The sequence below is a fragment of the Lepidochelys olivacea genome (assembly GCF_965140295.1).
Source record: "Lepidochelys olivacea isolate rLepOli2 genome assembly, chromosome: 1".
Classification (NCBI taxonomy): Eukaryota; Metazoa; Chordata; order Testudines; family Cheloniidae; genus Lepidochelys; species Lepidochelys olivacea.
In genome coordinates, this window is record NC_140411.1 from 274,220,942 (window position 1) to 274,248,372 (window position 27,431).

Genomic DNA, 27,431 nt, shown 5'->3' on the forward strand with positions numbered 1-27,431 from the left:
AGGAAAGCTGTTCTTAAAAAAACATGCTAGGTGCTAACTCATGGTTACGTACCTCATTTTAAAACACAATGCTTTTACTTAGTGTGGACATAATCTTAAAGATACACCAGGGAGAAATGGAGCTAGAGAGAGAGACACTGGCTAGAGACCAAAGGCTCTTCTTCTTTCAGGGAAATATTGGAACTCAGTTTATTGGGCTACAAAAGAGAAGACACACATGAGTAATATATAGTCTACAGAAAACGTCCAAACTTCTGTTTCTAAGCTTGGGGTCTTGCTAGCTAGACTTTTGAAGTATTTTTCATCTAGCTGTTTTAAGTGCTATATAATATGTTTGATTTTTCTCTTTGCTTTCTACCCTAAACCAAGTAAACTACTTTTATTTAAGATAACTGGAACTACTTGTGTTTTAGTTGTGTAGACTAGCAGCTAGGGAACAACTGCTGTCAGGCACCCCAGAGAGGAAGAAACTGATCTGTGAATATCCTGCTCAGTTGGTGGTACAGGGAAGCTGAAGGATGACGGGATGAGTCACACTTGCTATGTTTTTAGAAAATATCCTTAGAAATAATGAAGTGTAAAGGGAAAGCTGTGTATTGAATATGCATGATAATGGCTCAATTTGTGAAATTTAGACAAAGCCTGGTCTTGGGCAGGGGAGCAGCACCAGGAGGCATTTTGCCTTAGGGAGGTAGAATAGAAAAGGAGTACTTGTGGCACCTTAGAGACTAACCAATTTATTTGAGCATAAGCTTTTGTGAGCTACAGCTCACTTCATCGGATGCATACTGTGGAAAATACAGAAGATGTTCTTATACATACAAACCATGAAAAAATGGGTGTTTACCACTACAAAAGGTTTTCTCTCCCCCAGCCCCACTCTCCTGCTGGTAATAGCTTATCTAAAGTGATCACTCTCCTTACAATGTGTATGATAAACAAGGTGGGCCATTTCCAGCACAAATCCAGGTTTTCTTCCCCCCCCCACTCCTTTTTCCCACACACAAACCCACTCTCCTTTTGGTAATAGCTTATCTAAAGTGATCACTCTCCTTACAATGTGTATGATAATCAAGGTGCGCCATTTCCAGCACAAATTCAGGGTTGAACAAGAACGTCTGAGGAATGGGGGTGGGGGGGAGGAAAAAACAAGGGGAAATAGGTTACCTTGCATAATAACTTGGCCACTCCCAGTCTCTATTCAAGCCTAAGTTAATTGTATCCAATTTGCAAATGAATTCCAATTCAACAGTCTCTCCCTGGAGTCTGGTTTTGAAGTTTTTCTGTTGTAATATCGCAACTTTCTTGTCTGTAATCACGTGACCAGAGAGATTGAAGTGTTCTCCGACTGGTTTATGAATGTTATAATTCTTGACATCTGATTTGTGTCCATTTATTCTTTTACATAGAGACTGTCCAGTTTGACCAATGTACATGGCAGAGGGGCATTGCTGGCACATGATGGCATATATCACATTGGTGGATGTGCAGGTGAACGAGCCTCTGATAGTGTGGCTGATGTTATTAGGCCCTGTGATGGTGTCCCCTGAATAGATATGTGGGCACAGTTGGCAACGGGCTTTGTTGCAAGGATAGATTCCTGGGTTAGTGGTTCTGTTGCGTGGTATATGGTTGCTGGTAAGTATTCGCTTCAGGTTGGGGGGCTGTCTGTAGGCAAGGACTGGCCTGTCTCTCTCACAAATCTTGGGAGACTTAAAAACTTCAAAACCAGACTCCAGCGAAAGACTGTTGAATTAGAATTCATTTGCAAATTGGATACAATTAACTTAGGCTTGAATAGAGACTGGGAGTGGCCAAGTCATTATGCAAGGTAACCTATTTCCCCTTGTTCCCCCCCCCCCATTCCTCAGAGGTTCTTGTTAAACCCTGAATTTGTGCTGGAAATGGCGCACCTTGATTATCATACATATTGTAAGGAGAGTGATCACTTTAGATAAGCTATTACCAGCAGGAGAGTGGGGTTGGGGGGGAGAGAAAACCTTTTGTAGTGGTAAACACCCATTTTTCATGGTTTGTATGTATAAGAATATCTTCTGTATTTTCCACAGTCTGCATCCGATGAAGTGAGCTGTAGCTCATGAAAGCTTATGCTCAAATAAATTGGTTAGTCTCTAAGGTGCCACAAGTACTCCTTTTCTTTTTGTGAATACAGACTAACACGGCTGTTACTCTGAAACCGGAGGTAGAATAGCTACTTGGAGTGGCTGTACAGTGGCTTTGCACTAATGTGCAAATGGCCCTTTGAGGGGTGCAACATAGTCTTCTCCGATGCAGCTGGCCAGCTCTGCTGTTGTGTTTATAAGGAGCACAGGGGTTGGAGCTGTGGTTCCACCTCTTCTCCACCCCATTTGGAGCACCATACCCCTCCACAGATGGCAGAGCAGGAGGAGCTCTTACACACCCTGGAGTACATGGGATGCAATTCTGCTTGGCTCCCTTATGCATGCAGTTCAAAGTGATGGGTAGGTTCTTCATGTCCTCCTCTTCTCCTACCCCCTGCTCACCCACATAAAGGCAAGGCCAAAACTGACCTTCAGTGATTTTCTCCTGTCTTTTTTCCCCACTGAGGTTTGGTGCTCCAGATACATACATATTTCATTTGCTCCTCCCTCCAAGTACAATGCACACTAATTAAGACAGGTTTTTCCCAGCTACCTGAAATCAAAAGGTTATGAGCTTAACTCCAAGAGTTCATTTTTTTTAAATTAATGTCTATGTGATTTGGCTTTGGAACATAAAGCTGAATGAATTGTGTCTGGCCTGTCTTCCCTAGTGTTAACTAGTTATCAAAGTGGGGCCCTTCATTAATTGACATTTTATGTAGAGGTTTGTCTCCTCATAATGAATCATTGGCTCAACAGCCACTGTTTCCTTGCAAAAACAATGAAGAGTCTTTGTGGCACCTTAGAGACTAACAAATTTATTTGGGCATAAGCTTTCGTGGACTAGAACCCACTTCATCAGATACTCTGTATCTGATGAAGTGGGTTCCACGAAAGCTTATGTCCAAATAAATTTGTTAGCCTCTAAGGTGTCACAAAGACTCCTTGTTGTTTTTGCTGATACAGACTAACACGGCTACCACTCTGAAACTTTTCATAATGACAGGTTTCAGAGTAGCAGCCGTGTTAATCTGTATTTGCAAAAAGAAAAGGAGTACTTGTGGCACCTTAGAGACTAACAAATTTATTTGAGCATAAGCTTTTGTGAGCTACAGCTCACTTCATCAGATGCATTCAGTGGAAAATACAGTGGGGAGATTTATATACACAGAGAACATGAAAAAATGGGTGTTACCATACACACTGTAATGAGAGTGATCAGGTAAGGTGAGCTATTACCAGCAGGGGAGCGGGTGGAGGGGGGGAACCTTTTGTAGTGATAATTAAGGTGGGCCATTTCCAGCAGTTGACAAGAACGTCTGAGGAACAGTTGAGGGAGGGGAGGGGGCGATAAACATGGGGAAATAGTTTTACTTTGTGTAATGACCCATCCACTCCCAGTCTGTATTCATAGCTGTAGCTCACGAAAGCTTATGCTCAAATAAATTTGTTAGTCTGTAAGGTGCCACAAGTACTCCTTTTCTTTTCACTCTGAAACCTGTTTCCTTGCAGAGTCTAGTTAGGTGTATGTGGCAGTTTGTCTAAGGTTTATTTTTAGCTTATCCCTTTCTAATATCCAAGACAGGACAAAATACCACTCCCAGTACTGGAAAACATGATCTGGCGCCAAGTAGATACAATTTTCTGATTCAGATATTTTTCTTATGTTGCCAGTTACTGGAAAAAGAACATTCTTTTTCTCATACAGCTAAGAGAAAGTTCTGTAAGCTGAGTCTGCTCTATCAAAGCACTTTTTAGCACGGACAAAGACAAAGCCAACTCATCATATAAAGCTTTACTGTTAATTCTACCTATAAGATGTTTCCTTGAATGTGTACATATGTAGTCTGAAGTAATTCGCTGTAAATTAAAATTGGCTAGTTTATTTTGATTGTGAATAGTGGGAATATTTCAGTGGTTTCATGTTATCCGTCCTCAGTTTTAAGAGTTTCCTGCTGCATCTATTTACAGATAAATTGAGGACCAGCCTTTACTACATTCCTTTACCTTTTTTACCATCGTGTGCACATTGTTATTTTTAGTCCCTGAGGTCCGCATATGTATTTTTGTAATTTATTAAAGTATTTCAATATGCTTCTTCATGAATTGTTATATTCAGAATTGACTGTCTGGTAGGGAGTTTCCCACCTTTGGAAATGGAACCTTTAATGGTTTCAGTCTCCCGTGTGGTGGTTGCATTTTTTGTTTGATTTTTTGTTTTTTTTCACCAATGTTGCTTTGCTGGTGGAAGAAAATTGAACCTTAGCCAATTTGTTTTTTCTCTAAACACTTAAGTAAATGGTCAAATCTGATTAAAATGGTGGTGGGGGGGGTTCTGTTTCTAATTCCAATTATACTTTGTTTACATAGCACTTGTATACTTGCAGTAACTTTATCAAAATTTAGTTTTAGGATAAATCAAGAAAATAAGAATATTAGGGAAATGGAGTCAAATAACAAAAGAAACTAAGTCCCTGATCCTGCGATGGGATTTGCATGTGTAAATCTATATTCATACAGGGAATCCCATTGATATGAAGCATGTGAGTCCATGCATGTGGATCCTTTTGCAGGACTGGGTCCTGAATATACAGGGAAAACTGTGATTCAAGCTATAAACAAAGTTCTGTCAGTTGAACAAAGTGAACAAGCAGTGGGGGGGGGGGGAAGAAACTCTATCTCTGACAACTATAGAAATTGTGGGTATTAGTGGTACTATAGGAGGTTTTAAAGAAACAAAACTTCAGACATAAGTGATTTGTTTTTAAGTTGACTTTGATCCCTAAAGTATATCATATAGTTTTGTGTGTGTGTACAGAAATCAGGACTATAGAAGTTTTTGTCATTTGCAAGCAAAACTGCATTTCTTTTGATTTGGGAAATAAATTATATATACTTGATTACCTACACCTACACTGTACTAGTGTATCCATTACAAACTAGATCTCATGCTCTCCACAGTGAGCGGAACATAAACATTGCCACAAGGCCCCTGGTTTCTCCAGCAGTCTATTGCAGCAGAATTTTTAAAATGGATGGTTTTACTGACTTAAATATGAAAATACCTTTTGCATATTTTGATGTTAATTGCAATTTGTTTTACTCTCCCCCTAAAATTTTGATTTTTCAATATGCTGTCAGGTCTTGTCTTGTATTGTACAAAACTCCATTGTAAAGTTGTCACTGTGAAGCTGGAGATTTTAATAGCTGGGTACAGGGAAAACTAGGGGACTTGGCATCTGGAAAGTTGAGGTGCAGTTTGGGGTTATGGGATAAGTACAACTCGATGTTTCTGTCTGTCAAATACTTAACAATGCTAACATTTTGTCCTCACTTGCCTTCGGAGTAAATACCCTGTGGTCTTAGGAAGAGAACAGTGTTTACACTTGGTTAACATTTGGAAGGTTTCATGATCATGGGGGCTATAAATATAATTTTTGTAATGAAAGTTTGAAGCTAGAGCAAAATTCTGTGGCATTTGATGGATTCTGCAGTAACCTGTGCAGGCATGGAATCGCACAATATACAGTGCACTGATTATAGGCAAGTGTATTGTATCTTCTCAGTGGATAAGTATTGAGTATAGTCACAATCGTGGAGAAATTAGCAATAGAAAACTGTTATTTTTAATACTTGTTTGAAATAATACAATGTCCTGGGCACTTTCCAGACTATAAGAAGGGTCAATCCCTGTGCCATGCAACTACATCTATTCAAAATACTCTTAGGTCTACTTATTGCTATGAACATGGCTCAGAGAAGCTTGCTATTTGATGCTGTCACAGCTTTGCTAAATTTAACACAGCTGTAATTCTGGCAAAATAAATAAATAAATAAAACTGATTTATCGGCGCACAGCTGCAGATGCGACAAGGACTTAAGTTTGTTTTGCATAGCTACTTTTTAATATTACCAAGCCACCAGTTATTCTTGTTCTCCAATGGCCCAGTCACCTCTAAAAGTTCAGTCCGCTTAAGGCTGAATTTGTTAGTTGAATGAATAATAAAGTGCTCAGCCATGTTAGGTGAAACTATCTACTTTACTGAGGAAAATAGTTTAACCCTTTTCAGTTTGTTGGTTGTGAATGTGGGTTCCAGTACTGCCACTCAGAGTTGGGCTCTAAATTAACACACATACTACTTTCAGTGCTCATTGCCTCACTGGAGTGAAAGAGGCCAAATGTTTACTCTCTGTGTGGGTAATAGGAGATATACCTATGCTTCAGAGTTCTTTTGATTCTTATGACTTATTTAATTCAGGTGTTCTCTTAAGATTTGGAGGTGACTAAGATGGACAAGAGACCATGCAAGACTCTGCGTGTAATTTTTTGGGCTGAATTTCTGTATTATGGTCTGGTACCAAGAGAGTTTTGCTTAGACTAGGAATATCTAATTAGATTTTGGGCAAACTATTTAGCCCACCTCTGTTTTATTGATATGACTGCAAACTCTAATAACTGATTTGATTACACAAGCTAAATACTGTATTTGAACTGCCTCACCAACCAGTGAAATGCAGCAGTCTCTAAATTGGAACACGGAGAAGGAAGTAAGAATGAAACTACAGAGAAGTTTAGGTCAATAGAATATACTTGATATGGATTTTGATTAGGATACTTGGGTCACCCTCATACTTGATACAAGTGCTATAGGGTCTTTAATGACCACAAGACCACACCACCGTGGCCCAACATCATTTTAAATTATTTATCATTTTAGATAGGAATGCATCTGTCACATTCTCTAGATATGCATATGTAATCACTAAAGCCAAATAAATTAAAACTTAACAATATTGACTCAACTATAGAAAAATCGACTAATTCTTCAGTAACAGAAACTCAAACTTCTCTTAAGCCATGTTGTCAAGCAGAAGCCTGGGTAAATAGATACAGCTTGCATCACTTCTTTGAAGATTAACAAATGCTCTGGCTTTGTCCAGCGAATGAGGAAAGCAAGTTCTGGAAAAAAGGACCCTCCTCAAAGGCTGCTCTGTCTCCAGCTTCAGACATACAAATCTAGCGACTGCCAGTGAGAGCCATAAGAAAAGGAGTACTTGTGGCACCTTAGAGACTAACCAGAGAGCCATGTAGCTGGTCTCAAATGTCTGGACAGAACTTAAAGTAAGACACAGTCTAAGAGCCAAATTGACCATGCTGAAGGATTGTTATAACATAGTGATGCTTTGACCATACTGTTAACACAGCATGGTTTGTCTCTATTGAGTGAACTAAACCACATAGGTTTCAGAGTAGGAGCCGTGTTAGTCTGTGTCCGCAAAAAGAAAAGGAGGACTTGTGGCACCTTAGAGACTAACCAATTTATTTGAGCATAAGCTTTCGTGAGCTACAGCTCACTTCATCGGATGTTCATAATATGTTACCAAAAACTTTAGAGGGCAACTTGTGGGATGCTGTGGCGTATGATACACTCCCCCATTTTAAACTGCCGTTGTAAATGAGCTGTAAGATACCTAGTGCCTAAACCATACTGGGCTTTAAAGATTAAAATCAGGACCTTGAATGGCACACAAAACTAAAAAGAAGCCAGTGCAATCTGTGCAGTGCAGATGTAATATGTTCCAAGTGAGAAACACAGTTAAATGGGGATACACATTTCACACTATAGCAGCTGATAATCTTTTAAGCTTGCCCCATGGAGAGCACATTGCAGTAATCCATTTTGGAGGTGACAAAAGTCATGGATAACACTGACAAGATCTGCATTTGAAATGAAAGGTCACAGCTTCCTGGCCAAGCAGGCACCTTTAATGTAGCTGCCACTACTACATGATGATCCAGAAGCAACTGAGAATCTAACAAAAGACCCCAAATATGAACCTAGTTAGCAAAAAATATTGTCCTATCCTTACCTCCCTTCACCCAGCTGCACTTCATCTAGCTAGCTCTAACCTAAGTCCCACAATACCATCCATTCTTTTGTATTCAGCTTATGGACAATTTTTAATAAACTGAAGTGTTATATTGTGGCTTACATTATCTTGGGAACTCCAGGATTGCCATTTATGTGACTGGGTAGGATAGTCGAGATTGTGTAATAATGTGAGGGAGGGAGTTTTGTAAACTGCCAAATACAAAAATAACATTGAAATTCTTGCTCATTATAAGCCCATTTTATTGATGGGTTGTTCATTGTATGTGGGAGATGGAAGGCTAGATTGTGGTGCTTTTGTTCTTTGATCAATTTGGGCTTGTCTTGTTTGTGACACAGTGTTTTTAGTTATTTTAATGTTAACAGGCAGGTAGACCATATGCTCATAACTGAAAGGATGATTATTAAATAACAAGCCTTGCCAACTTTGGGATTCATTAGAAAGCTTGTCACATTGGTAAGTTCTACCTTCAATTCCATCCTTGTTATAGGACGATTAGGATATTCCACAGGAAGCTATTGAATATGCTTTCTATATGTGAAGATTTACAGAAGATTAAAGGCAGATGTTTTGCAGTTTGTGTGGGTTGGGTTTGTGTTTTTCCCATTCGTTCTCCAAAAGCATTTTTTTTTTAAGTTTATTTTTCAGTAAACAAGAACGTGATCCGATCAACTATATATATGAATACATCCATCTTAATCAATTATTATGATATATGAGGAGAAGAGAGTCTTCGCAATATTTATTTCTAGTTAATAAGTGCCAAAGCTCCATGGGAAAACATGCAGGGGTATGCAAGGGTGATCAGGTTACATGAAAGCTCCTTTCACAGATTTTGAGTGCCACCCACAGAGTTTGGGCCATTTTGCTTGACAAAAAGTGAAGATGATCAATTATGGTGTGCTGACTATGACATCATTCATAGTCTAAATTTAATTTCCTACTAAACATCCGCCTGGTAATGCTATAGAAATAGCTTCCTATTGATTCATTATCTCTGCTCCTTGTCTTCTAATTTGTCAGTTACATGGAGTTGCTCAAATGTGAATCAGTTTCACTGTTAACAGGCAGTGAATGGAAATACTGAACCTATTTTAATTTTCTTTTTAGCTTTGTTTAAAAGTGATAATTCAAAATATGGATAATTCTTGCCTAGTCCAACTGTATTAATTGAAAACAAGCTATTTCTCTAAAGTCTTACATAGCAGTCAGTTGTTTGAACAGTAACCTAATTTCCCAACCTAGTTTGTAGTAAATTGAATTATCTGTGTTTATGAATTGTTAGTATTCTGTGTGCTCTAAAGAAAGAGGCTGCTTTGAAGGGATGGGGGCACTCAGACTTCATTATATAAACCATCCCATGAAAAACAGCATTGTTAAGTAAAAGCAGTTAATTGAAAAAATTGTTTATAAAAGATCACTTGACAGAGTAAAAATGATGGATATGTACTAAAAATGATGCATATGGACTTATAATCAATAGTTTTCTCTTACTACTTTAATAGCATTGTGTCATTCCTTGACACTGAACCTTAGCCATTTGAATATTGATTTGGATTCTGTTGCACAGCTTCTTTCTGAGTTCATTACTCATGGGCTAATGCCTGCCACCTGTGGAATTCAGTGGCGGTCCACTGTTGTTGCTGGAGACTCCAGGACAAGGCTTCAATCTTCTGCTCATGGAAACTTTTAAATAACACCATAATACAGGTTCAAACTAAATGTATACCCCAAATTATTTTTTTTAAAAAGGAGGAGGAGCAAAAATATACCACCATGACTAAACAACAAAGTAAAAGAGGCGGTTAAAGACAAAAAGACATCCTTGAAAAATTGGAAGTCCAATCCTACTAAGGAAAATAGAAAGGAGCATGAACTCAGGAAAGTTTAATGTAAAACTATAATTAGACAGGCCAAAAAGAATTTGAAGTGCAACTAGCAAAAGAAACAAAAACTAAGCAATACTGAAATAAAACCGCCTCTGAGCACACACCCCTAGTTGTTACCTACCACCCCATACTGGAAGCCATATGAAGGATCATCAAATAACTACAACCCATACTCCATGAGGACCCCCTCCTGACAGAAACCTTCCTGATCTCCCACTTCTGGCCTTCAATCAACTCTTCAGCCTTTCCAAGCTCATCAGAAGCAAGGTCTCCATAGACCAGGACACCAACTCAGAGCAGCACCAGACCCTGCCAGAGCAACAGATGCAAAATCTGCAGACATATCTTCACTGCTACAGTGATCAACACTCCCCCCAACACACCTTTCAAGATCCATGGATACTACACATGCCTATCACAAGTGGTATTCTTCATCCAGTGCACTAAATACCTCAGTAACAACTATGTGAGTGAAACCGGACAATCACTATGCTCTCAAATGAACTCACATAGGAAAATAAGACAAATGCTGGATCACCGGTGGGTGAACACTTCACGGAGGGATCACTCTATATCTGACCTGTTAGTCCTCATCCTCAAAGGAAGGCTGCACGACACCTTCAAAAGATCAGCCTTGGAACTTAAATTTATAACTTTGCTAGACTCTAAAAATCATGGACTGAACAGAGACACTGGATTTATGGTTTATTACAACAATCTGTAACCTGCTAATCCCTTTTTTTGTCCTATGACTGCAGAGGTGTTAACAGGCCACTCTACTTGAATAAAGAAAAGGAGTACTTGTGGCACCTTAGAGGCTAATAAATTTATTTGAGCATAAGCTTTCGTGAGTGGAAAATACAGTGGGGAGATTTTACATACACAGAGAACACCCATTGTTTCATGTTCTCTGTGTATATAAAATCTCCCCACTGTATTTTCCACTGCATGCATCCGATGAAGTGAGTTGTAGCTCACAAAAGCTTATGCTCAAATAAATTTGTTAGTCTCTAAGGTGCCACAAATACTCCTTTTCTTTTTGCAGATACAGACTAACATGGCTACTACTCTGAAATCTACTTTGAATAGTCCCTTACAATATGTGCTAACTACTTATGCTAAACAATCTGTTTCACTCTGCGTTCAGCTGTAACGCAAGAGCTTCTGTGTGGCTTGAAAGCTTCTCTCTCTCCTCAACAGAAGTGGTCCAAAAAGAGAGATTACCTCACCCATCTTTTCTCTCTAATCTGCCATTTTGTCACCCACTTAGTGAGATCCCTTTGTAACTCTTCACAGTCAGCTTTGGACTTAACTATCTTGAGTAATTTTGTAGGGTCTGAAAACTCTGCCACCTCATTGTTCCTCAAAACTGGCACTTCAGGCAATCGGTGACTAGAACAGAGGCACATGAGGATCCCACTCCCAACAAAATTGCACCATCCTGGGATTACAGAGGGGTAAGTGAGAAATCTCTTCCCATATTCAGAATGATTCTGATTTACTGAGAAAAGCCCTAAATGGTACTAAGTTACTCCTACAGTACTTTCTTGGGTGTTAGCCAGCCGATGGGAGCAGGCAGACCACCTTTCAGGCTCCCAAGGCCATCTAGCAAGTTACTTCCCAGTTGAGATATGTTTACCGGTATCTCTCTGTTGTGTGGTTCCCATGCCAAGATGAATAGAGTACTGCCTTCCCACTGTAAACAGCCAGGCAAGGTATTACCACATATGCATCACCCCACCCCACACACACACACAAAAGTAATAATTTATTAATGCCTTTGAGGGTATCATAAGATCCAAATGTGAACATCTGATTAAACTAAATGTTTAACTAAAATGTTTATATAAAAACAAAGAAATTGTGTACATCTGGGGAGCCTAAAATTGGTGCAGCAATAGCTTTATCATTGAAAAACACAGTCATACCTTCAGAAAGTGACTTCCTTATAAAGGACCCCATATCCTAAATGAGTGATGACACACTGCACAGCAATTTCAAAGCCTTGGCTATAGATTTTCAGGTGAAAGCTTTTTCATCTATTTAGTAAGGAAAGCCTCCATTGTGACAAACAAGTGGCTTATTGTCTAGAGGTATAAGCCTTGCTTGGAGTTTTCTCGGACATCTCAGGTTTTCTCTTGGTTAAACCTTTGATGTGATTTGTAATGAGCAATGGATTCTAATTTGGTGGCTACAAGGAAGCCATTTTATACACAGTAATAGCCATTACTCATTCTAAAGAGATATCCTGTGAATGTGGATTTGCTGGTGTGGAGTTATTGGGGTGAAATATTAGAGAAATTAGTAGCTGAGATTGCAGAGAGCCTTCAACTCTCACTGTCAAAGCTAGCATAGCAATCCATTGGTTGCTACTAACACCAAGAGTATCCAAGATTACTCTGGCAGATGGAAAAATCTGGAATAAAAGCTTCCAAGGAAATCACGATAAATTTTTCTCCAAACGAACAAACGGTCTCTTTGCACCGCAGAGACAAAAAGAGCATTTGTGTACAAGATCTCACAATTCCTATTCAAGACTCTTCCTTTTGATCCACCCTCTTCACCCAGAATTTTAAGAGGCTGGTTGTAGTCACAGCAGAGCATAGATCGCACATTACGCACCTATACGCAGGCACAGACAACGTGCAAATCAGTACCCTGTCCAAAGAAGCAGACCTCTTCATAAAGGAATTGCTGCTGGAAAAGATTCATAACCACCACTTCTTCAAAATCAAGAGAAGCTTCTGATCCCAGTGCAGAGAATTGTTCACCCTAAGGTCAAATTAGACATGGTTCTGGCTGTAATCTTACCATCATGGTAAAGATTTGCTAAAATCTAAAACTTCATTGCATCAGTCTTTTCCTGAAATGTCATCAGTAGTCAATTAGTTCCAATGGCTAGGATTGCTGGTACTATGCATCAGCTTTATCTCCTGAGTGGGTTTCTCAAAATGCAACTACTAAAAATCCTTCTGAGGACATAGAACAATGCACTCAATGCAATGCAAAATTAGATATTCTCAGATAACATCCAAAAGCCTCTTTGGGTATGTCTCTACTGCAATTAGACATCCTCAGCTGGCCCATGCCAGCTGATTTGGGCTAAGGGGCTTGGGCTAAAAGGCTATTTAACTGTGGTGTAGACATTCATGCTCACTGGGACCCTCCCACCTCACAGGGTCCCAGAGCTCAGGCTCCAGCCTGAGCCCAGATGTCTATACCACATTTGAACAGCCCCTTAGCCTGAGCCCTGTGAGCCTGAGTCAGCTGGCACAGGCCAGCTATGGGTTTTTAAATGCAGTTAGACATGCCCTTTGTGGGTAGAGAGGTACAAACAATATGCTAAAAGCCAACCCAGCTTCCACTCTAGACCCTTACATACTCACTGTGAAAACAAACATGCTTTCAAGACAATTTTCAATCCTTTTAGTACACATCATTTTAGTTCATTAGATACCTCTATCAGGATGTCTTTTTTAAAAAAATAAACAGCAAAACCTGCAAACGTGGCCATACGGGGTCACACTCATGGCCCATCCAGTTCAGTATCCTTTCTGTGACAGTAACCAATACCAGATCCAACAGTAAAAGGTGCAAGAAACCACATAGTGGGCAATTATGATACTGGCAGAGGAAGTCTCCCTCTACTTCCCATTAGAGGTTGGCTTATGACTGAGGCATGAGTTTTTATATCCCTTTGAAAACTAGGGAGTAAGCAGAGATCATAACTTCTCTGTGGCATAGGAAATAATGTCCTAATTAGAGAAGAATTTGTTACCTTTCAAGACAGTTCACATAAAGGATACAGTTGGCATGTTAGGTTTTTGGGAAACTATTCAAAGAAGTCCATCAGAGGTACTGGGTGGAAAAGTATATGAACCCTCATCTCAGGAAGTTTCGCAAAGTAAGTTTCCATTCCTCTGCAGAAAGCATCCTTTGCTAGGAAGGTGCTACCATGTTGGTTTACACGTAACTTCTTAATTTGTAAAGATCTTGCTTTCTCTGGGAGGAGCTCCCATTCCTTCCTATTATTCTTCTGGAATAATTAAACTCTGTTTATCCTGTCCCCTTCTGGCATTTGCTCGCTACTTTCCATGAATAATGAAGGAGTAGAGAAGCTATGCAATGGAATGAGAAATGTCTTACATGATAATTTGCTTTCTGCTAGCACTTCTCCCTGGATTCAACCCACTCTGGCAGTCTGGTAAATGACCAGAATGTACACTGAAATTTTTCTCTAAAAGGAGACAGACATATGTTGCCTTAAGGTTAATTTAATATATTAGATCAAGTTGTTTTAATTCTAATAATTGGTTACTGGAGTTTGGCTATGGAAGAACTCTTCTGGTGGCCTGAGCCTAGTCCTGGAGCCTCCAGCAACATGGGACTGCCTCCAAATTCCACAAGTGGGAATCATTGGCCCATGAGTAATGAATTTGGAGAGAAGCTGCAAACAGAAAATTAGGTAAGATTTCTCATTTCTACAGTCACTGAAGTGAAGAAGATTGCTGCTCTTATACCATCTGATGTGGGTCATATTTTGTCAGAAACATATCTAGATGTCTTTAATGCCATTAATCATTAGGTACCTAGTCATACTCGTAAGTTATCTGATTGAAGTTTGTAAACTTTTTCCAGTGCTCTTTCCTTGTTTATAACTAAGTTGCAGATTCTTTGGGCACAATTTATCATACATACATACATATATTTAAGAAAACTGGTTTGTCTTATTTTTGTGCATTGCTTATTTTCCTTTCAGTATTTCATCCTTTCAAGTTTGACAACTATTAAGTCTTTGTCTCCCACTTATTTATTTAGCCCTTCCCTGCCATGTCATCTCCTGAAGTCTTTGCAGACAATATCAGTGTCCCAGGGGTCCTACTCAAGACACTAAGATAGTATAAGACTTTCTGCCTAAGGAAGCAGTACATGTTGAATTGACCAGAGGCGCTGATGTACTGAGCTGCAAAACACTCTCCACTGCCCGTTCAACTGCTAATGTCCTAGAATGTTAGAGCATTGTTCTGTTGTTAAATCAACAAAAAAAAATCTTTTTTATTTATTTCCTCATGCTGCTTATTCAAGTTGACAGATTTTCTCCTTGGAGTTTTAAGGATACATTTGTATTGGGTTTAGTAACAAAAGTTGTGGGAGTTTCTGAAATTTCTGTTTGATTTACTTACAGTCTGCAGAAATTCAACAATACATCTGTTGTATCAGCACCGAGACTAACAGGAAACCTCAGCTTCCAAGTAGGTCATTGTTTAGGGCAGAGATTCTCACACTGGGGCAGTCAGAGTGGAAAGTATTCTGCAGGGTGCATGAGAAGCTCTAAGGGTAGGGGAAAACGTACTACACACATTTTACCCATAGCAATGAATAACTAGCAACGCTGATTCCTCCAGATACATCAGGTCCTCAGGTTGCGCTGTGCATTTGACTCTAGATGCCGCTGTGCGTTTTGATGGATTTCTGTTAAGCTTGCATCATACAAAGTCATTGCCATCTGTACATGAATCCGTTTCCTATGACGCAGTGTGGAGATTTAATTGAAGGTAGAAGGGGATCTCTGGATAGCTGTCTCAAGCATACAGCCCAGTATGGAATTGCTGTGCTCCAAAAAACAGGTGCACCCCTCACAGTGGTAACAACATTGTGTTGCAAGTAAGCAGTATCTCACTTAAAATATATATTACTCTATACTTAAATGTCTCTTTTGAATCAATGCCTTACTGTTTTTAATATTTAGTAAGAGTTGCCTGTTTTTTTTAATTGGTATATGTACTTGTATAGTGGGGAGAGGGGGTATAAACTACTACAGACACAAAGAAGGGGGGCACGATCAAGTATGTTTGAGAACCACTGGTTTAGGGTAGACTTAACTTGCCAGTGTCTAATACTCTTAGAATTTTTCTTCCCCCACTCCCAAAAAGTGTGTGTGTGTGTGTGTGTGTGCACGCACGTGTGTGTGTTGTTTTGAACTACTTGGCAATCATTTTAATAGCTTATCAAAAAGCTTGATTTATAAAGCAGTAAGCATTAAGAAAAGACCGGGACTGTGTTCTATATTGCTTAACCACATTTATAATCCTTTTGCTTTTATCTCATAAAAAGATGTATTACTCATGCAGCAGAAAAATGAATTTGCTTTTCAAAAATATTATCAGAAAAAAATAACGTTCTTGCCGTTTCCTGTTATAATTAAACATGAGAATCCTCTTTCTTCTGTTTTATTAATAGGTTGTAAGATGAGAATGATTTTTGGTACATAGCACCACAATTTATGTTTCTTATTTTTCTCCATTAACCAGTTTTGGAGAACTTTTCCAGTTGGTCAGCTGGCACACATGCAGAAGAGCCTTATTAATCCTATTTCCTAAGGATCGTAAAAAGCTAAAAACATCTTAGTGAGTTTGAGGTCCTTTTATGATCTGGGGGAAGGGCATTCCACATACCCAAAGCTACAGAGGCAAGATATGAACAATACCCCTTCTGCCACAACAATTCTCAAGCTACAGCAGCCCCATTTTCTTCTTACATGTCTAAAAATACATAAAGTGAACAGCACCGACTTTCTAAGATGCCGGTGGAGGCGGGGAGGCTCAACCCCCTGGCTCTGCCCCAGGTCCTGCCCCCACTCTACTCCTTCCCCCGGACCCCTGCCTCTTCCTGCCCCTACTCCATCCCCTCTCTCAAGCCCCACCCCACCCTGCTTCTTCCCACTGCTTCACCCCCGCCCTGCCTCTTCCCACCCTATTCCGCCCCTCCCCTGAGCGTGCCCTGCCCTTACTCCTCCCCCTCCTGCCAGCGCCACCTGCACGTGCCAGAACAGCTCATCCGCGGCAGGCAGTAGGTGCTGGGAGGGAGAGGGAGGTCCTAATCGGCGGGGCCACCTGCAGGTGGGAGGTGCTTTTGCGGGGAGAGGGAAAGATGGCTGCTGGTGGATGCTCAGCACCCACCATTTTTTTTCCCTGGGTGCTCCAGCCCTGGAACACTCATGGAGTAGGCACCTATGCATAAAATTACATACGAGCCAGAAGGCAGCGAGATATTCAGGACCAAGTCAGTTAGGGGCTTTGAACATTTTAGAATTGAAACCTAAAATTGAATCCATGCCCAAACAGACAACCGATGCAAAGAAGTGGGAACCCAAATTTCCCCCTTCCCACCTTGGACAACTATTGAGCCATTTCTTTCTGCTTTAGTTGCATGCAGAAGTTCAGCCCCTTCCCAAAATAAAGCTAAATTGGAGTAGTTCAAGTGTAATGTCACGAAGGCATACATCACAGCGATCAGATCACCAGAGATGGCTGCAGACTTGTAACATTCTCAGAATGGCAGTAAGTCTGCCATATCCATGGCTGCTAAGTGATCTTTATAATCTGCCCTGGTCCAAGAGGGGGTTATAAAGGAAAAAAGCAAGTGGGAGAAATACAGATACTAAACTTTAAAAAAAAAAAAAAAATCTCCAATGTACAACTAGAATACTATATTCTTGACTATATATAGTGTTGATGCGTATAAATTAGTGGTTCTCAACTCCGGTCCACCACTTGTTCAGGGAAAGCCCCTGACGCGCCAGGCCGGCTTGTTTACCTGCCGTGTCTGCAGGTTTGGCCGATCATTGCTCCCACTGGCTGTGGTTCGCTACTCCAGGCCAATGGGGGCTGCAGGAAGTGGCGCGGGCTGAGGGATGTGCTGGCCACCCTTCCCGCAACCCCCATTGGCCTGGAGCGGCGAGCCACGGCCAGTGAGAGCCACAATTGGCCAAACCTGCGGATGCGGCAGGTAAACAAACCGGTCCGGCATGCCAGGGACTTTCCCTGAACGAAGGGTGGACCAGAGTTGAGAACCACTGGTATAAATGTTATGGATTATCTGATAGTAACAGCTAGCAAAACTATACTGAAAGTTCTGTACACTGTATCCTTTATAAACTCTGTCTCCTAAGTTTATAACATTCACTTGTGAGAACTTGCTGCAGGTTCAAGCTTTGCAGGCAAGGTCTTGACTGGCAAACAACTTTAAAATAAACTACATTCCAAATGCCAAATTTTAGACTCTGGTGCTTAACATTTGGGCATCTAAATCTCTATTTAAACACCTAAATCTCTTTTTTACTGATCTGGTCCAATTCCTATGGAAGTCAGTGTAAAGATGCCTGTTCATTTCAATGGGATTTAGATCCAATTTTTAGCTAACTACTGGTTGATTTGCCGAAATCAAGACCTAGCGCCCCAGCTTTGAAAATTGGACACTAAATCAATTCAATGATAAAAGTTCTAGGAATTTATATTGGTCATGAGCAGGATTTTTTATCAAATTATTACAAATTTTACAAATTAAGATGTATTTTACAATTCTCTAATTTGAAAATCTATCCAGTTTTAAATTAAATTATTAGTATTTTGGAGGATGAGAGGTAAAATTTCAGAATTTTCTCCTACCCTATTTTCGGCTTATAGGGTCATTTCACAAGACTTAAAGAACCGTTAGAGAAGCAGTTACACTTTTAACTTCTTGTGTATTCTGTTTTCTTTTGTAATCTAATGGATATTACAAGGCTAATTTGTGTAAGAACAAAATGTGGCTACTATCATTAGTTTATTTTGGGGAAAGATATATGAGACATTAAAAGAATGTGACCCTTGGCATCTTGATAGAGCCAGGTAGAGTTGATGTGAGTGACCATCTGGTGACTGCTGACTTTGCAGCCTCTTCTCGCAAGAGAGTGCCATTAGGACTCCTGAGGGTGCAAAAAAAAACTGAAATAAAGCAGCATGAAAGGAACTGATACTGTCACTGTGATCTTGAGGCAATGCTCATATATCAGCATTGTTTGATAGTTTAATCTCCTCTCTCTCCCTCAAATTCAGGTTGTGTGTACCCTTTCAACCTTTTCCTCCTCTTGTTCTTTGAGGAAGGCAGTTTCCCAGGAAGATGTAGCTGAATGAGTAGCTAAAAGCTATCTATGGGTGTTTTTCATTGTATAGGATACCTTTCTCTTTTATTAAAAAAAAGAGTTACATTGACTTTAATCTCCAGTAGTAAAGCCTCTAATCCCTCAGTCATACTTACCCAACATGTAGTAGTTGGTGTTGACATCATCTGTGAGGATTGCTGAATTTTCTCCATATACTATGAACTTTTGTTCCCTCATATATCTGCCACAGCCAAAATTCTCTCATTGGTGAGAATGAATGGATGTGATATAAAATTGGACCTTATACAGAAAGCAAGACTGACTCTTTCGTATGTGCTTATGTATGTGCCAATATATTTTTGAAGCATAAAAAAACAGATCTTTATACCTTCCTTTCTCTATGATTCCAACTAAATGAAGTCAAGGACAACTGGCTCTTCAAATGGAGTTTCCACATTCAAAGATGATATGAGCAGTGAAGATCTGCGGTATCGTCCTGCTTTGTTCTCACCAACAAGCTCAAGAAGGAGGCTGGAAGACAAGGTTGAACCAGCTGTGTGTACCGTGGACAAGCGCATAGACATCTCGCCAGCTCTGGGTAATGCTTTAGAGCACATTGTGGAGCAGCTGGATGTTTTGACTTTAGTGAGTATGCAATGGACTAGTAACACTTCCTTAATTAATATGGTAATTCCCTCATTACTGGGTAAAAAACCTGGAGCCACACTCATAACCCAAAATGTGTGGGCTGACTTTACAGATGGCTAGAGCCCTGCTGAATTCTTTCAATCTCATGAAATATTGGCCATGTGAATTAAATTCATTAACGTCAATGTAGAAGGTTATTTAAAAAGCTTTTTCCTGTTATGCAACTGCCAATGGCATTTTAAAACTTTGAAAGGCTATTGTTATATTTTTAACTCTTTGGCTGGCGAAGTTGGGATTTTTCAGTAGTAACTGCTAATGTTGATTTACCAGAAGCCTGCTGTTGACTAGAGAGTGTTAGATTCCAGCTTGAACAATCATGCTCTGGCAGAGGATGAACAAGATAAGAAGGGCAGAACAGTTGAGAGAAGAGCATCCCCATCTTTTGGTAGTTCCAGGACTATAGAGATTTTCAGCTTGAGGGCTCCAGGTTGTAGGTATCAAGGTGGAGTCCAGGCACTGGCATAATTCTAAAAATCATTGTGAGACAGAGCAAATACCAGCATTAATCAATGGCTTCTAATTCAGTTGAAAATTCTCAACATTTCCTCTCAGTAACTCAGCTCCAGCCAATTTATATTTAAGGAATTGCACTTTACTTGGTAATTTATTAAAAGTGTACCTAATTGAAATGGGGTAATCAGATAAATGTAGTGAAAGAAATGCAGAGAGAAAATGCTTAATTTATCAGAAGAATCAAAAGGGCTATAAGTTAATTGTGGAATAATGTAGATTAAAGCAGAGCTGTCTAGAAAGTTACCTTTCTAGAAATAAAGTGAATTCTTGGAGGATGCCTTTTATTTAGTACTTAAAAAAAAAAAACTTTGTTTCTGCAGTGCTCATTTTTGTAGCTGGAGACCCAAACAATATGTTCCGTTAATGGATAATATTTTATTTATATTTAAGCTTGTGTAAATGAATAATTATCCTGGGATACAATACCTTCCAGTAAGTTTTGTTGGGGCAGGTTTATGCCTTTTGACAATCTTCTTAGTTAAAAAGCCATAGTATTAATTTTGGGTTTAAACGGTAGACTATCTGAAGCCAGTATTGCATTCATAGTATTTTGTTGTTCAGTACAAGCCATTGTTTTTGTGTGTAAAGCATTGTGTACATTTATGATATTGCAGAAATATTTTAAAAATACATTACTGTCCTCTTCTTGCAGACTATTTCAATCCTGGAGCAGCGACTGACTTTGACCGAAGATAAACTGAAAGAATGCTTAGAAAATCAACACAAAATGTTACTTCAAGCCAGGCAAGGAGAATAAAAAGTACAAAGGTAGTTGATCTGTACTGATGAATATGTTTCATACATTCTCAGGGAACTAATAAATGATGTCTTATTTAGTCTCACAATGAGCAAAAAGCAACTTTTGTCTGTTATTTTAACCTGTTGCTTTCAGGAGAAAAAAGTGAAAAAGCACATGCAGTACATTTTAAAGATCAGTGGCAAGCTAACATTTCGTTAACATATTTAATAAAATGTAGTTTAGCAGAAGATTAATACAATTTTAAAACACATTTTGGGTGACTCTTTGACATCCATAGAGTGAGGATTTCACTCTTTATTTTGTTTACCTCTCAACCTTTTATCCTCATTACATTCTACCAGTTGGCAGCCTATACTTCAATACTTCTATAAAAGCACTGAACAACAAACTATGCAATTTTAGATGGAAAGCGTTTATTGTGAAAGGAGGTAATGCAGCTTTTTCAACCTAAGTGAGACTTACTTCAAAAAAAGTTGCCTTAAGAACAGCAGGTAGAAATTGTACACATAGAGAAATGACAAGACCTGCCCAACTGCTAAGAAATTGCAGGGGGATTTCAGGGAATTCCGTTTTTTAAGGGTAAACAGATTTTTGATGACAAATATGAAAATAAAGTATTTTAAGCTTTTATCCAGCACTTGAAGCTGTACAAATCCAGTTGTAAGTAAGGCCATATTTTGTATTTCCATTCATTATATATGCCATTAAAATGTAATTTTCCTATTTAAGATTAGCATTGAAGCAAAACTAAGTTTAATATTTTTGAAAAATACCAAACATCAAAGTAAAACTAGCCCTATACTGTAAACCTTTAAGGCCCTGATCCTCCAAATACTTCTGCAGTGCAAAACTTTATGCACTACAAGTAGTCCAATGAAAAGCAGTTAAAGAAACATAAATTAAGCACCTCTGTAAGCCAGTGCAGGATTAGAACCTAAGAGAGTGAGGATTTCTACAATCCTAGTTTGCATTTTAAAGCTTGGATGCATGTGTAAATATTGCTGGTTTGATTATTTTTAATAAAGAGAAGAAGGCAGAAAGGAGACTTTTATTGTAAACATGAATTGCCAATCATTAGAGAGGGATAAATTCTAGCTTCTCTATGATATGAAACTTTTACTTTTTCTTTACATCTTCCTGGTGTCATTAAATGGCAGTTGCAGAGCATCTCTCCTCTAAAATTTACAATCAATATTGAGCAGTCTTTCCTTTCTGCAGCTTCGTGCTTACATTGTGAATTTGTATTTTGCGTAAGACAAAGTGGAGATCATATAAATAATGCAAATTAAGACCTCAGTTGTGCAACTGAATCTGTATAGCTCAGTGGTCACCAACCCGTCGATCGTGATCGACTGGTCAATCCTGGAGACTTTCCCAGTCGGTATGGTGGTGCATCGGGGCTGCCTGCCTCTAAGGCAGGCTTCCTGCCTGCTGTGGCCCCACGCCACTCCCAGAAGCAGCCAGCATGCCCCCATGTGGGGGAGGGGCAGGGGTCTCTGCGCACGGCTCCAGCCTGCAAGCACCATCCCCGCAGCTCCCATCGCCGGGAATGGGGAGCTGTGGCCAATGGGAGCTGCAGGGGCGGTGCCTTCAGAGAGGGGCAGCACACTGAGCCACGTGACCCACAGGGTCTGCAGAAGTGCATTGGCCCCTTCCGGGAGCAGCATGGCCACATGGTGCGCTACTGGCTGGTAGGGTGGTGGGGTGGCCCAGCTTGTGATGGGGAGGAGGTGCTGATGTGCCTGAGTGGGTCCAGGGCAGGCAGGGAGCCTGCCTTAGCCCCACTGTGCCACCAACCGGGCACCACCTGAGGTAAGTTCCCCCCAGCGGGAGCCCGCACCTAAACCCCCAGCCCTGAGCCACATCCTGGAGCCACCACTCCATACCCCCTCCTGTACCCCAAACCCCAGCCCTGACCCTCCTCCCAGAGCCAGCACCCCATACCCCCTCTTGCACTCCAACATTCTTCCCCAGCCCGGAGCCCCTGCTGCACCCAAACTCCCTCTCAGAGCTTGCACCCCTCACCCCCTCCTGCACCTTAACCCCCTGCCCCAGGCTCAGCCCAAAGCCCTCTCCCACACTGCAAACCCCTCGGCTCCAGCCCAGAGCCTGTCCCGAACCCCAACCCCCTGCCTCAGCCCGGTGATAGTGAATGAGGTGGGGAGAGCGAGCAACAGAGGGGGGGTGGATGGAGTGAGCAGGGCGGGGCTTCGGAGAAGGGCCGGGGTGGATCCTGAGTTGCCCTTAAATTCAAAAAATTATCTTGGGCGTAAAAAGGTTGGAGACCACTGGTATTGCTGAACCCCTTTCCTGTGTTGAGCCGCACTGAAATCACTAGAGCTCTGCTTGAGCACAAGGGCACACCCATGCAGATTCGATTGCAGAACAGGGGCCAAGGTGGCAAACGACATATCTCAAACATTATTATTTAAAAGTCTGGTATGATCACCCATTTCTGACCATGCATCACCGGAATCTGTGACGCATAATAATCTGTGAATTTGGTCTATTGATCTATAGGGAAAAAAGGTAATCAGATCAAGACCAAAATGTAAATATGTGTGAACTGTACTTGTAGTTGGGGGAAGAGGTATTTCATAGGGAACTAGCCTTTCAATTTGGTCATCTGGGTGCATATATATATTTCTGTGCAAATATGTACTTGTAAGATGTCTTCCATGATGAAAGTCATTGTTGCAGTTCTATCTATAGCTTTAAGATAAATCTGTCCTTGGATTATGCAATTATTTATACCACTATACAACGTGTGGCTGCATAAATGCTAGCTTTTAGGTCAATGTACTTTGCTTATCATATTTTAATATTTTCACATTCTTACTTAACACTGAGTTTTCCTCATTTGAGTGAGAGGACTAAAGGCTTGTCTACACAGAGCAGCAATGCACACTACAGGGTGTGATTTCTGAAGCACACAAATGTGTTTCACATTAATTGGTCCATATAGACCCTGCTGGTGTACATTAAAGGTTCCCTAGTACACTTTAACAAAGTGCTGTTTGAAATAAAAATCACACACCCCCATAGGATGCATTACCCCACCATGTAGATAAGCCCTTAGAAATGCAACCCTTTAAATCTCAGGCAATTGCTATTTTCTCCTAATGAGCTATCCTTTATTAAAAATAAAAAATCAACCTTATCAGCAGAATCAATTTGTTGTTCTTTGAGTGATTGCAGATGTCCATTCCACTGTAGGTGTGTGAGCGCTCCGGTGCAGTTCTTGAAGAGTCTTTCCCTGAGCCATACCCATTGGGGTGATACGAGCACCTTCTGGTGTCTTGCACCTCACATGCAAACATAAAGGGCTGAGCTGCCCCCGATCCCCCTAGTTCCTTCCCACTGCCCAAGACAATTGTTGGAGCGCCCTTTCTTTGCTTCTGTAAGACATTAGTGAAATCTATAAATAGTACCTGTTGTATAGTTTTAAAGTAATTATTTGGTCAGTGTAAAAAAAAAATTGTTTGTGTGGGTCCATCACCCAGTCTCAATACCAGCTCCAGTACCGGAGATATGCCACACTCTTCGTCTTTCAAGCACTGCCAGTATTGTGGTAAGGCAATGCTTGATGGTGACCCTCATTCCAGTTGCCTTGGGGGAGCTCATGTGAGCAACAAATATGATGTTTGTAAGGGCTTTAAGACTCATTCCAAAAAAGACAGGGCAGCTAGATTGAAATGTCTGCTGCTGGAATTGCAGCTATGACCTGAGCCATCTACCACGGTCCAGGCACCAACAACCTTGGCCTTGGTTAATAGTACACCTCCAGCATTACTGGTACCAAGAGACTGTTTTCCTGAGGGGTTTGAGGCTATGAGAGAGTTGTTAAACCTCTCATTGCTGCCATCACCAGCAGTTCAAGAGTCTTACCTAGCACTGGTGCCCAAGGTACCAATGTCAGCGGTTTCACCTCCACACCAGGCAGTTCTAACTGATTCAGCCATTAGGACACCAATTAAGGCGGTGTCGTCTAAGGGAAAGCGACAGATGATCTCCCCAGCTCCCCTTTCTTCAGTCTGAACCTTCGTCTGTGGTACTGATGGTTACAGTATCGCCATGGTCACAAGGAATAAGCTTCTTCAGATGCTGAAGTGGGATCCCATGTGTCCCAACATAGCCAGTTCCACCATATACCACATGTCTTTTGGAACCCAAGAGGTTCTCCCCTCAGTCAAGAGTGTCCCCACTACCAACGCAGTTGGCTCCATCTACTGGCAATCGGGAGCATCGATGCCACAAGTAACCTAGCATTGGTAATGAGCTTGGCACTGAACAGATTTGGGATCTCTCTCATGAGCAGCCGTAAGAGGAGCAGGAACTGGACTAGCTCCCAGTACCGTTGGCATCCACTTCCTCATCCCCTGATGAGACAATCATGCTGGAAACCATTTCTCTACCTCCTGATGATTTTAAGACTCATCAGGATGAGGAAGATGGCGATGGTCCTTGACATCCATCCAGAGGAGCTCCAGAAAACCCCACACAGGTTGGTGGACATCTTGGCATCTGCAGCCCCAGATAGAATAGCTCTCCCTATTAAAGATGCCATTTTAGAGCCTACCAAGGTCCTCAGGCAGACCCCAGCTTCCCTTTCACAGACTGCAAAAAGAGCGGAGAGAAGGTACTATGTTCCCTGTCAAAGGTTCAAACTCCTATATAATTACCCTTTCTGAGCTCCCTTGTAGTAGCGGCAGCCAATGAGAAAGACAGGGGCACTAGGCATCAACCCCTAAAAATAAATTGGCTAAGAGGCTGGACTTGTTTGGGAGGAGGCTTTATTCCATAGACAGATTGCAGCTTTGTATTGCAAATCAGCATGCTTTGCTGGGCACTATGATTTCACCCTGTGGGATATGGTTTCAGAGTTCAAAGACAGGCTCCCAGATGAGTTGAAACAGGAGTTCCAAACATTAATAAAGGAGAGCAAGATCGTTTCCAGAACAGCTCTGAAGGCCTGGCTGAATACAGCAGATTCTGTAGCTCACAGCCTGAGCTGTCCTGATTACGCTCTTCTGGCCTCCCTCCAGAGATTCAACAGAGCGTCCAGGATCTCCCTTTTGAAGGACCATTGCTCTTTCAGAAAAGACTGAGATTGTGCATAATCCCAAAGACTAGAACAACACTGAAATCCCTGGACATTTGAAGCGGCATTCTGTCCTCATCAGTCCCAGCATTTCAAGGGTTTGCCCCTCAAGCCCAGGACCTGCCAAGGAGAAAGAGCAGAGGTTATGAAAGATGCCCACCAACACCCTCTGCTTCAGCTGCCACCGGGTCATTTACACAAGTGGCATCTTCCAAGAACTCACTACCAGTTCTTAGAGTGCCATCTTTTTCTTTTCCAATTTTTGCAAACCATCTGTCCCACTTCCATTGTGCTTGGGCCCACATCACAACAGATCAGTGGGTTGTAAGCATGGTGGAAGTGAGATATACACTCTAATTTATTTCTTCCTGCCTCCCATTCCCCTTTCTCTTCAGCAACCTCTCCCATGAGGCAGTGTTACTGCAAGAAATACAATCGCTTCTCCTGGTAAGACCTATAGAAGAGGTCCCTCCTTTGTTCCAGGGAAAGGGCTTTTACTCCCAACACTTTCTGATCCTGAAAGCAAAATGGGGTCTCTTATTTTAGATCTAAGGGAATTAAACAATTTCCTAAAAATCAAAGTTCCAGATGGTCTTTCCAGCCTCCATTATTACTTCCCTGGAGCCAGAGGACTGGTATGCTGTTCTCGACTTAAAGGATGCTTACTTTCAGTGGCAATTCATCAGAGCCACAGAAAATTCCTGAGATTCATCATCAGCATTCGCCATTGTTTGCTCACGACCCTTCCCTTTGATCTCTTGGCTGCCCTTTATATATTTACAAAGTGTATGGCAACGGTAGCAGCGTTCCTCTGGAGGTCAGGAGTCTGTCTTCTCTTATCTAGACAACTGGCTGATAAGAGGTTGATTCAGGTCACAGGTGATATCCAGCATAAGCATAATCTGATCCAATTGATGCACTTAGCCTGCTGATTAACCTAGACAAGTAAGTCCTGTCTCTGGTAAAGAAAATAGAATTTATTGGAGGCTCCTGGACTCGACAAAGGCTAGGGCCTAACTACCTCAGGCAAGGCTTCATGCAATGGAAAACTTCATTCTAGACTTAAAGGCTTATCCCCTCATCATGGTGAGAAACTTTTCAAGGCTTCTGGGGCATATGGCAGCATGCACCTATGTAGTTCAGTACATCCTGTGTTTCAGACTTCTTCAAGTCTGGTTAGCAGAGTTGTTTTCTCCAAGAAGGTACCACATAGACATGTTAGTGCATGTACGAGGTCATCTGTTATCCTCCCTAGTTTGGTGGATAGACCTAATCAGTGTCTGCAAGGGAGTTCTTTCCCCCCCACCTCAATAATCTCTTACCTTAGGCCTGGTCTACACTACAACGTTAGGTGGATACTTCTTATGTCGACCTAGTTGTGCATGTGTCTACACTTAAATTGGTCTCCCATTGATGTAAGTGCCCTGTTAGGCCGACATAGTAGCACCACCTCTCTGAGTAGCGTCAACGTACTTAGGTCTATGCAGCAAGTGTAGACACTGCGTTACTTACATCAACCCTT

General features: G+C 41.0%; 1 protein-coding gene and 1 long non-coding RNA gene across 10 annotated transcripts in view; both read left to right on the top strand.

Annotated features, from left to right (window-relative positions):
• POC1B (POC1 centriolar protein B) overlaps positions 1 to 27,431 on the top strand; it is a 168,736-nt gene that overhangs the window by 84,281 nt on the left and 57,024 nt on the right. For 6 of the 9 annotated variants that reach the window (XM_084631161.1, XM_084631162.1, XM_084631159.1 and 3 more), the window contains 2 exons: positions 19,248 to 19,472; positions 20,701 to 23,981. In XM_084631161.1, the coding sequence (XP_084487287.1) occupies positions 19,248 to 19,472; positions 20,701 to 20,805 (330 nt within the window). In that variant the 3' untranslated portion in view covers positions 20,806 to 23,981. Of the gene's footprint in view, positions 1 to 19,247; positions 19,473 to 20,700; positions 23,982 to 27,431 lie in introns of those variants that run through there. The other 3 variants (XR_014712062.1, XM_084631163.1, XM_084631160.1) reach the window with 3 other exon arrangements.
• LOC311522189 lies at positions 14,637 to 17,403 on the top strand. The gene is made up of 2 exons (XR_014712068.1): positions 14,637 to 15,568; positions 16,216 to 17,403. It is a non-coding gene; the product is annotated as an uncharacterized lncRNA (long non-coding RNA).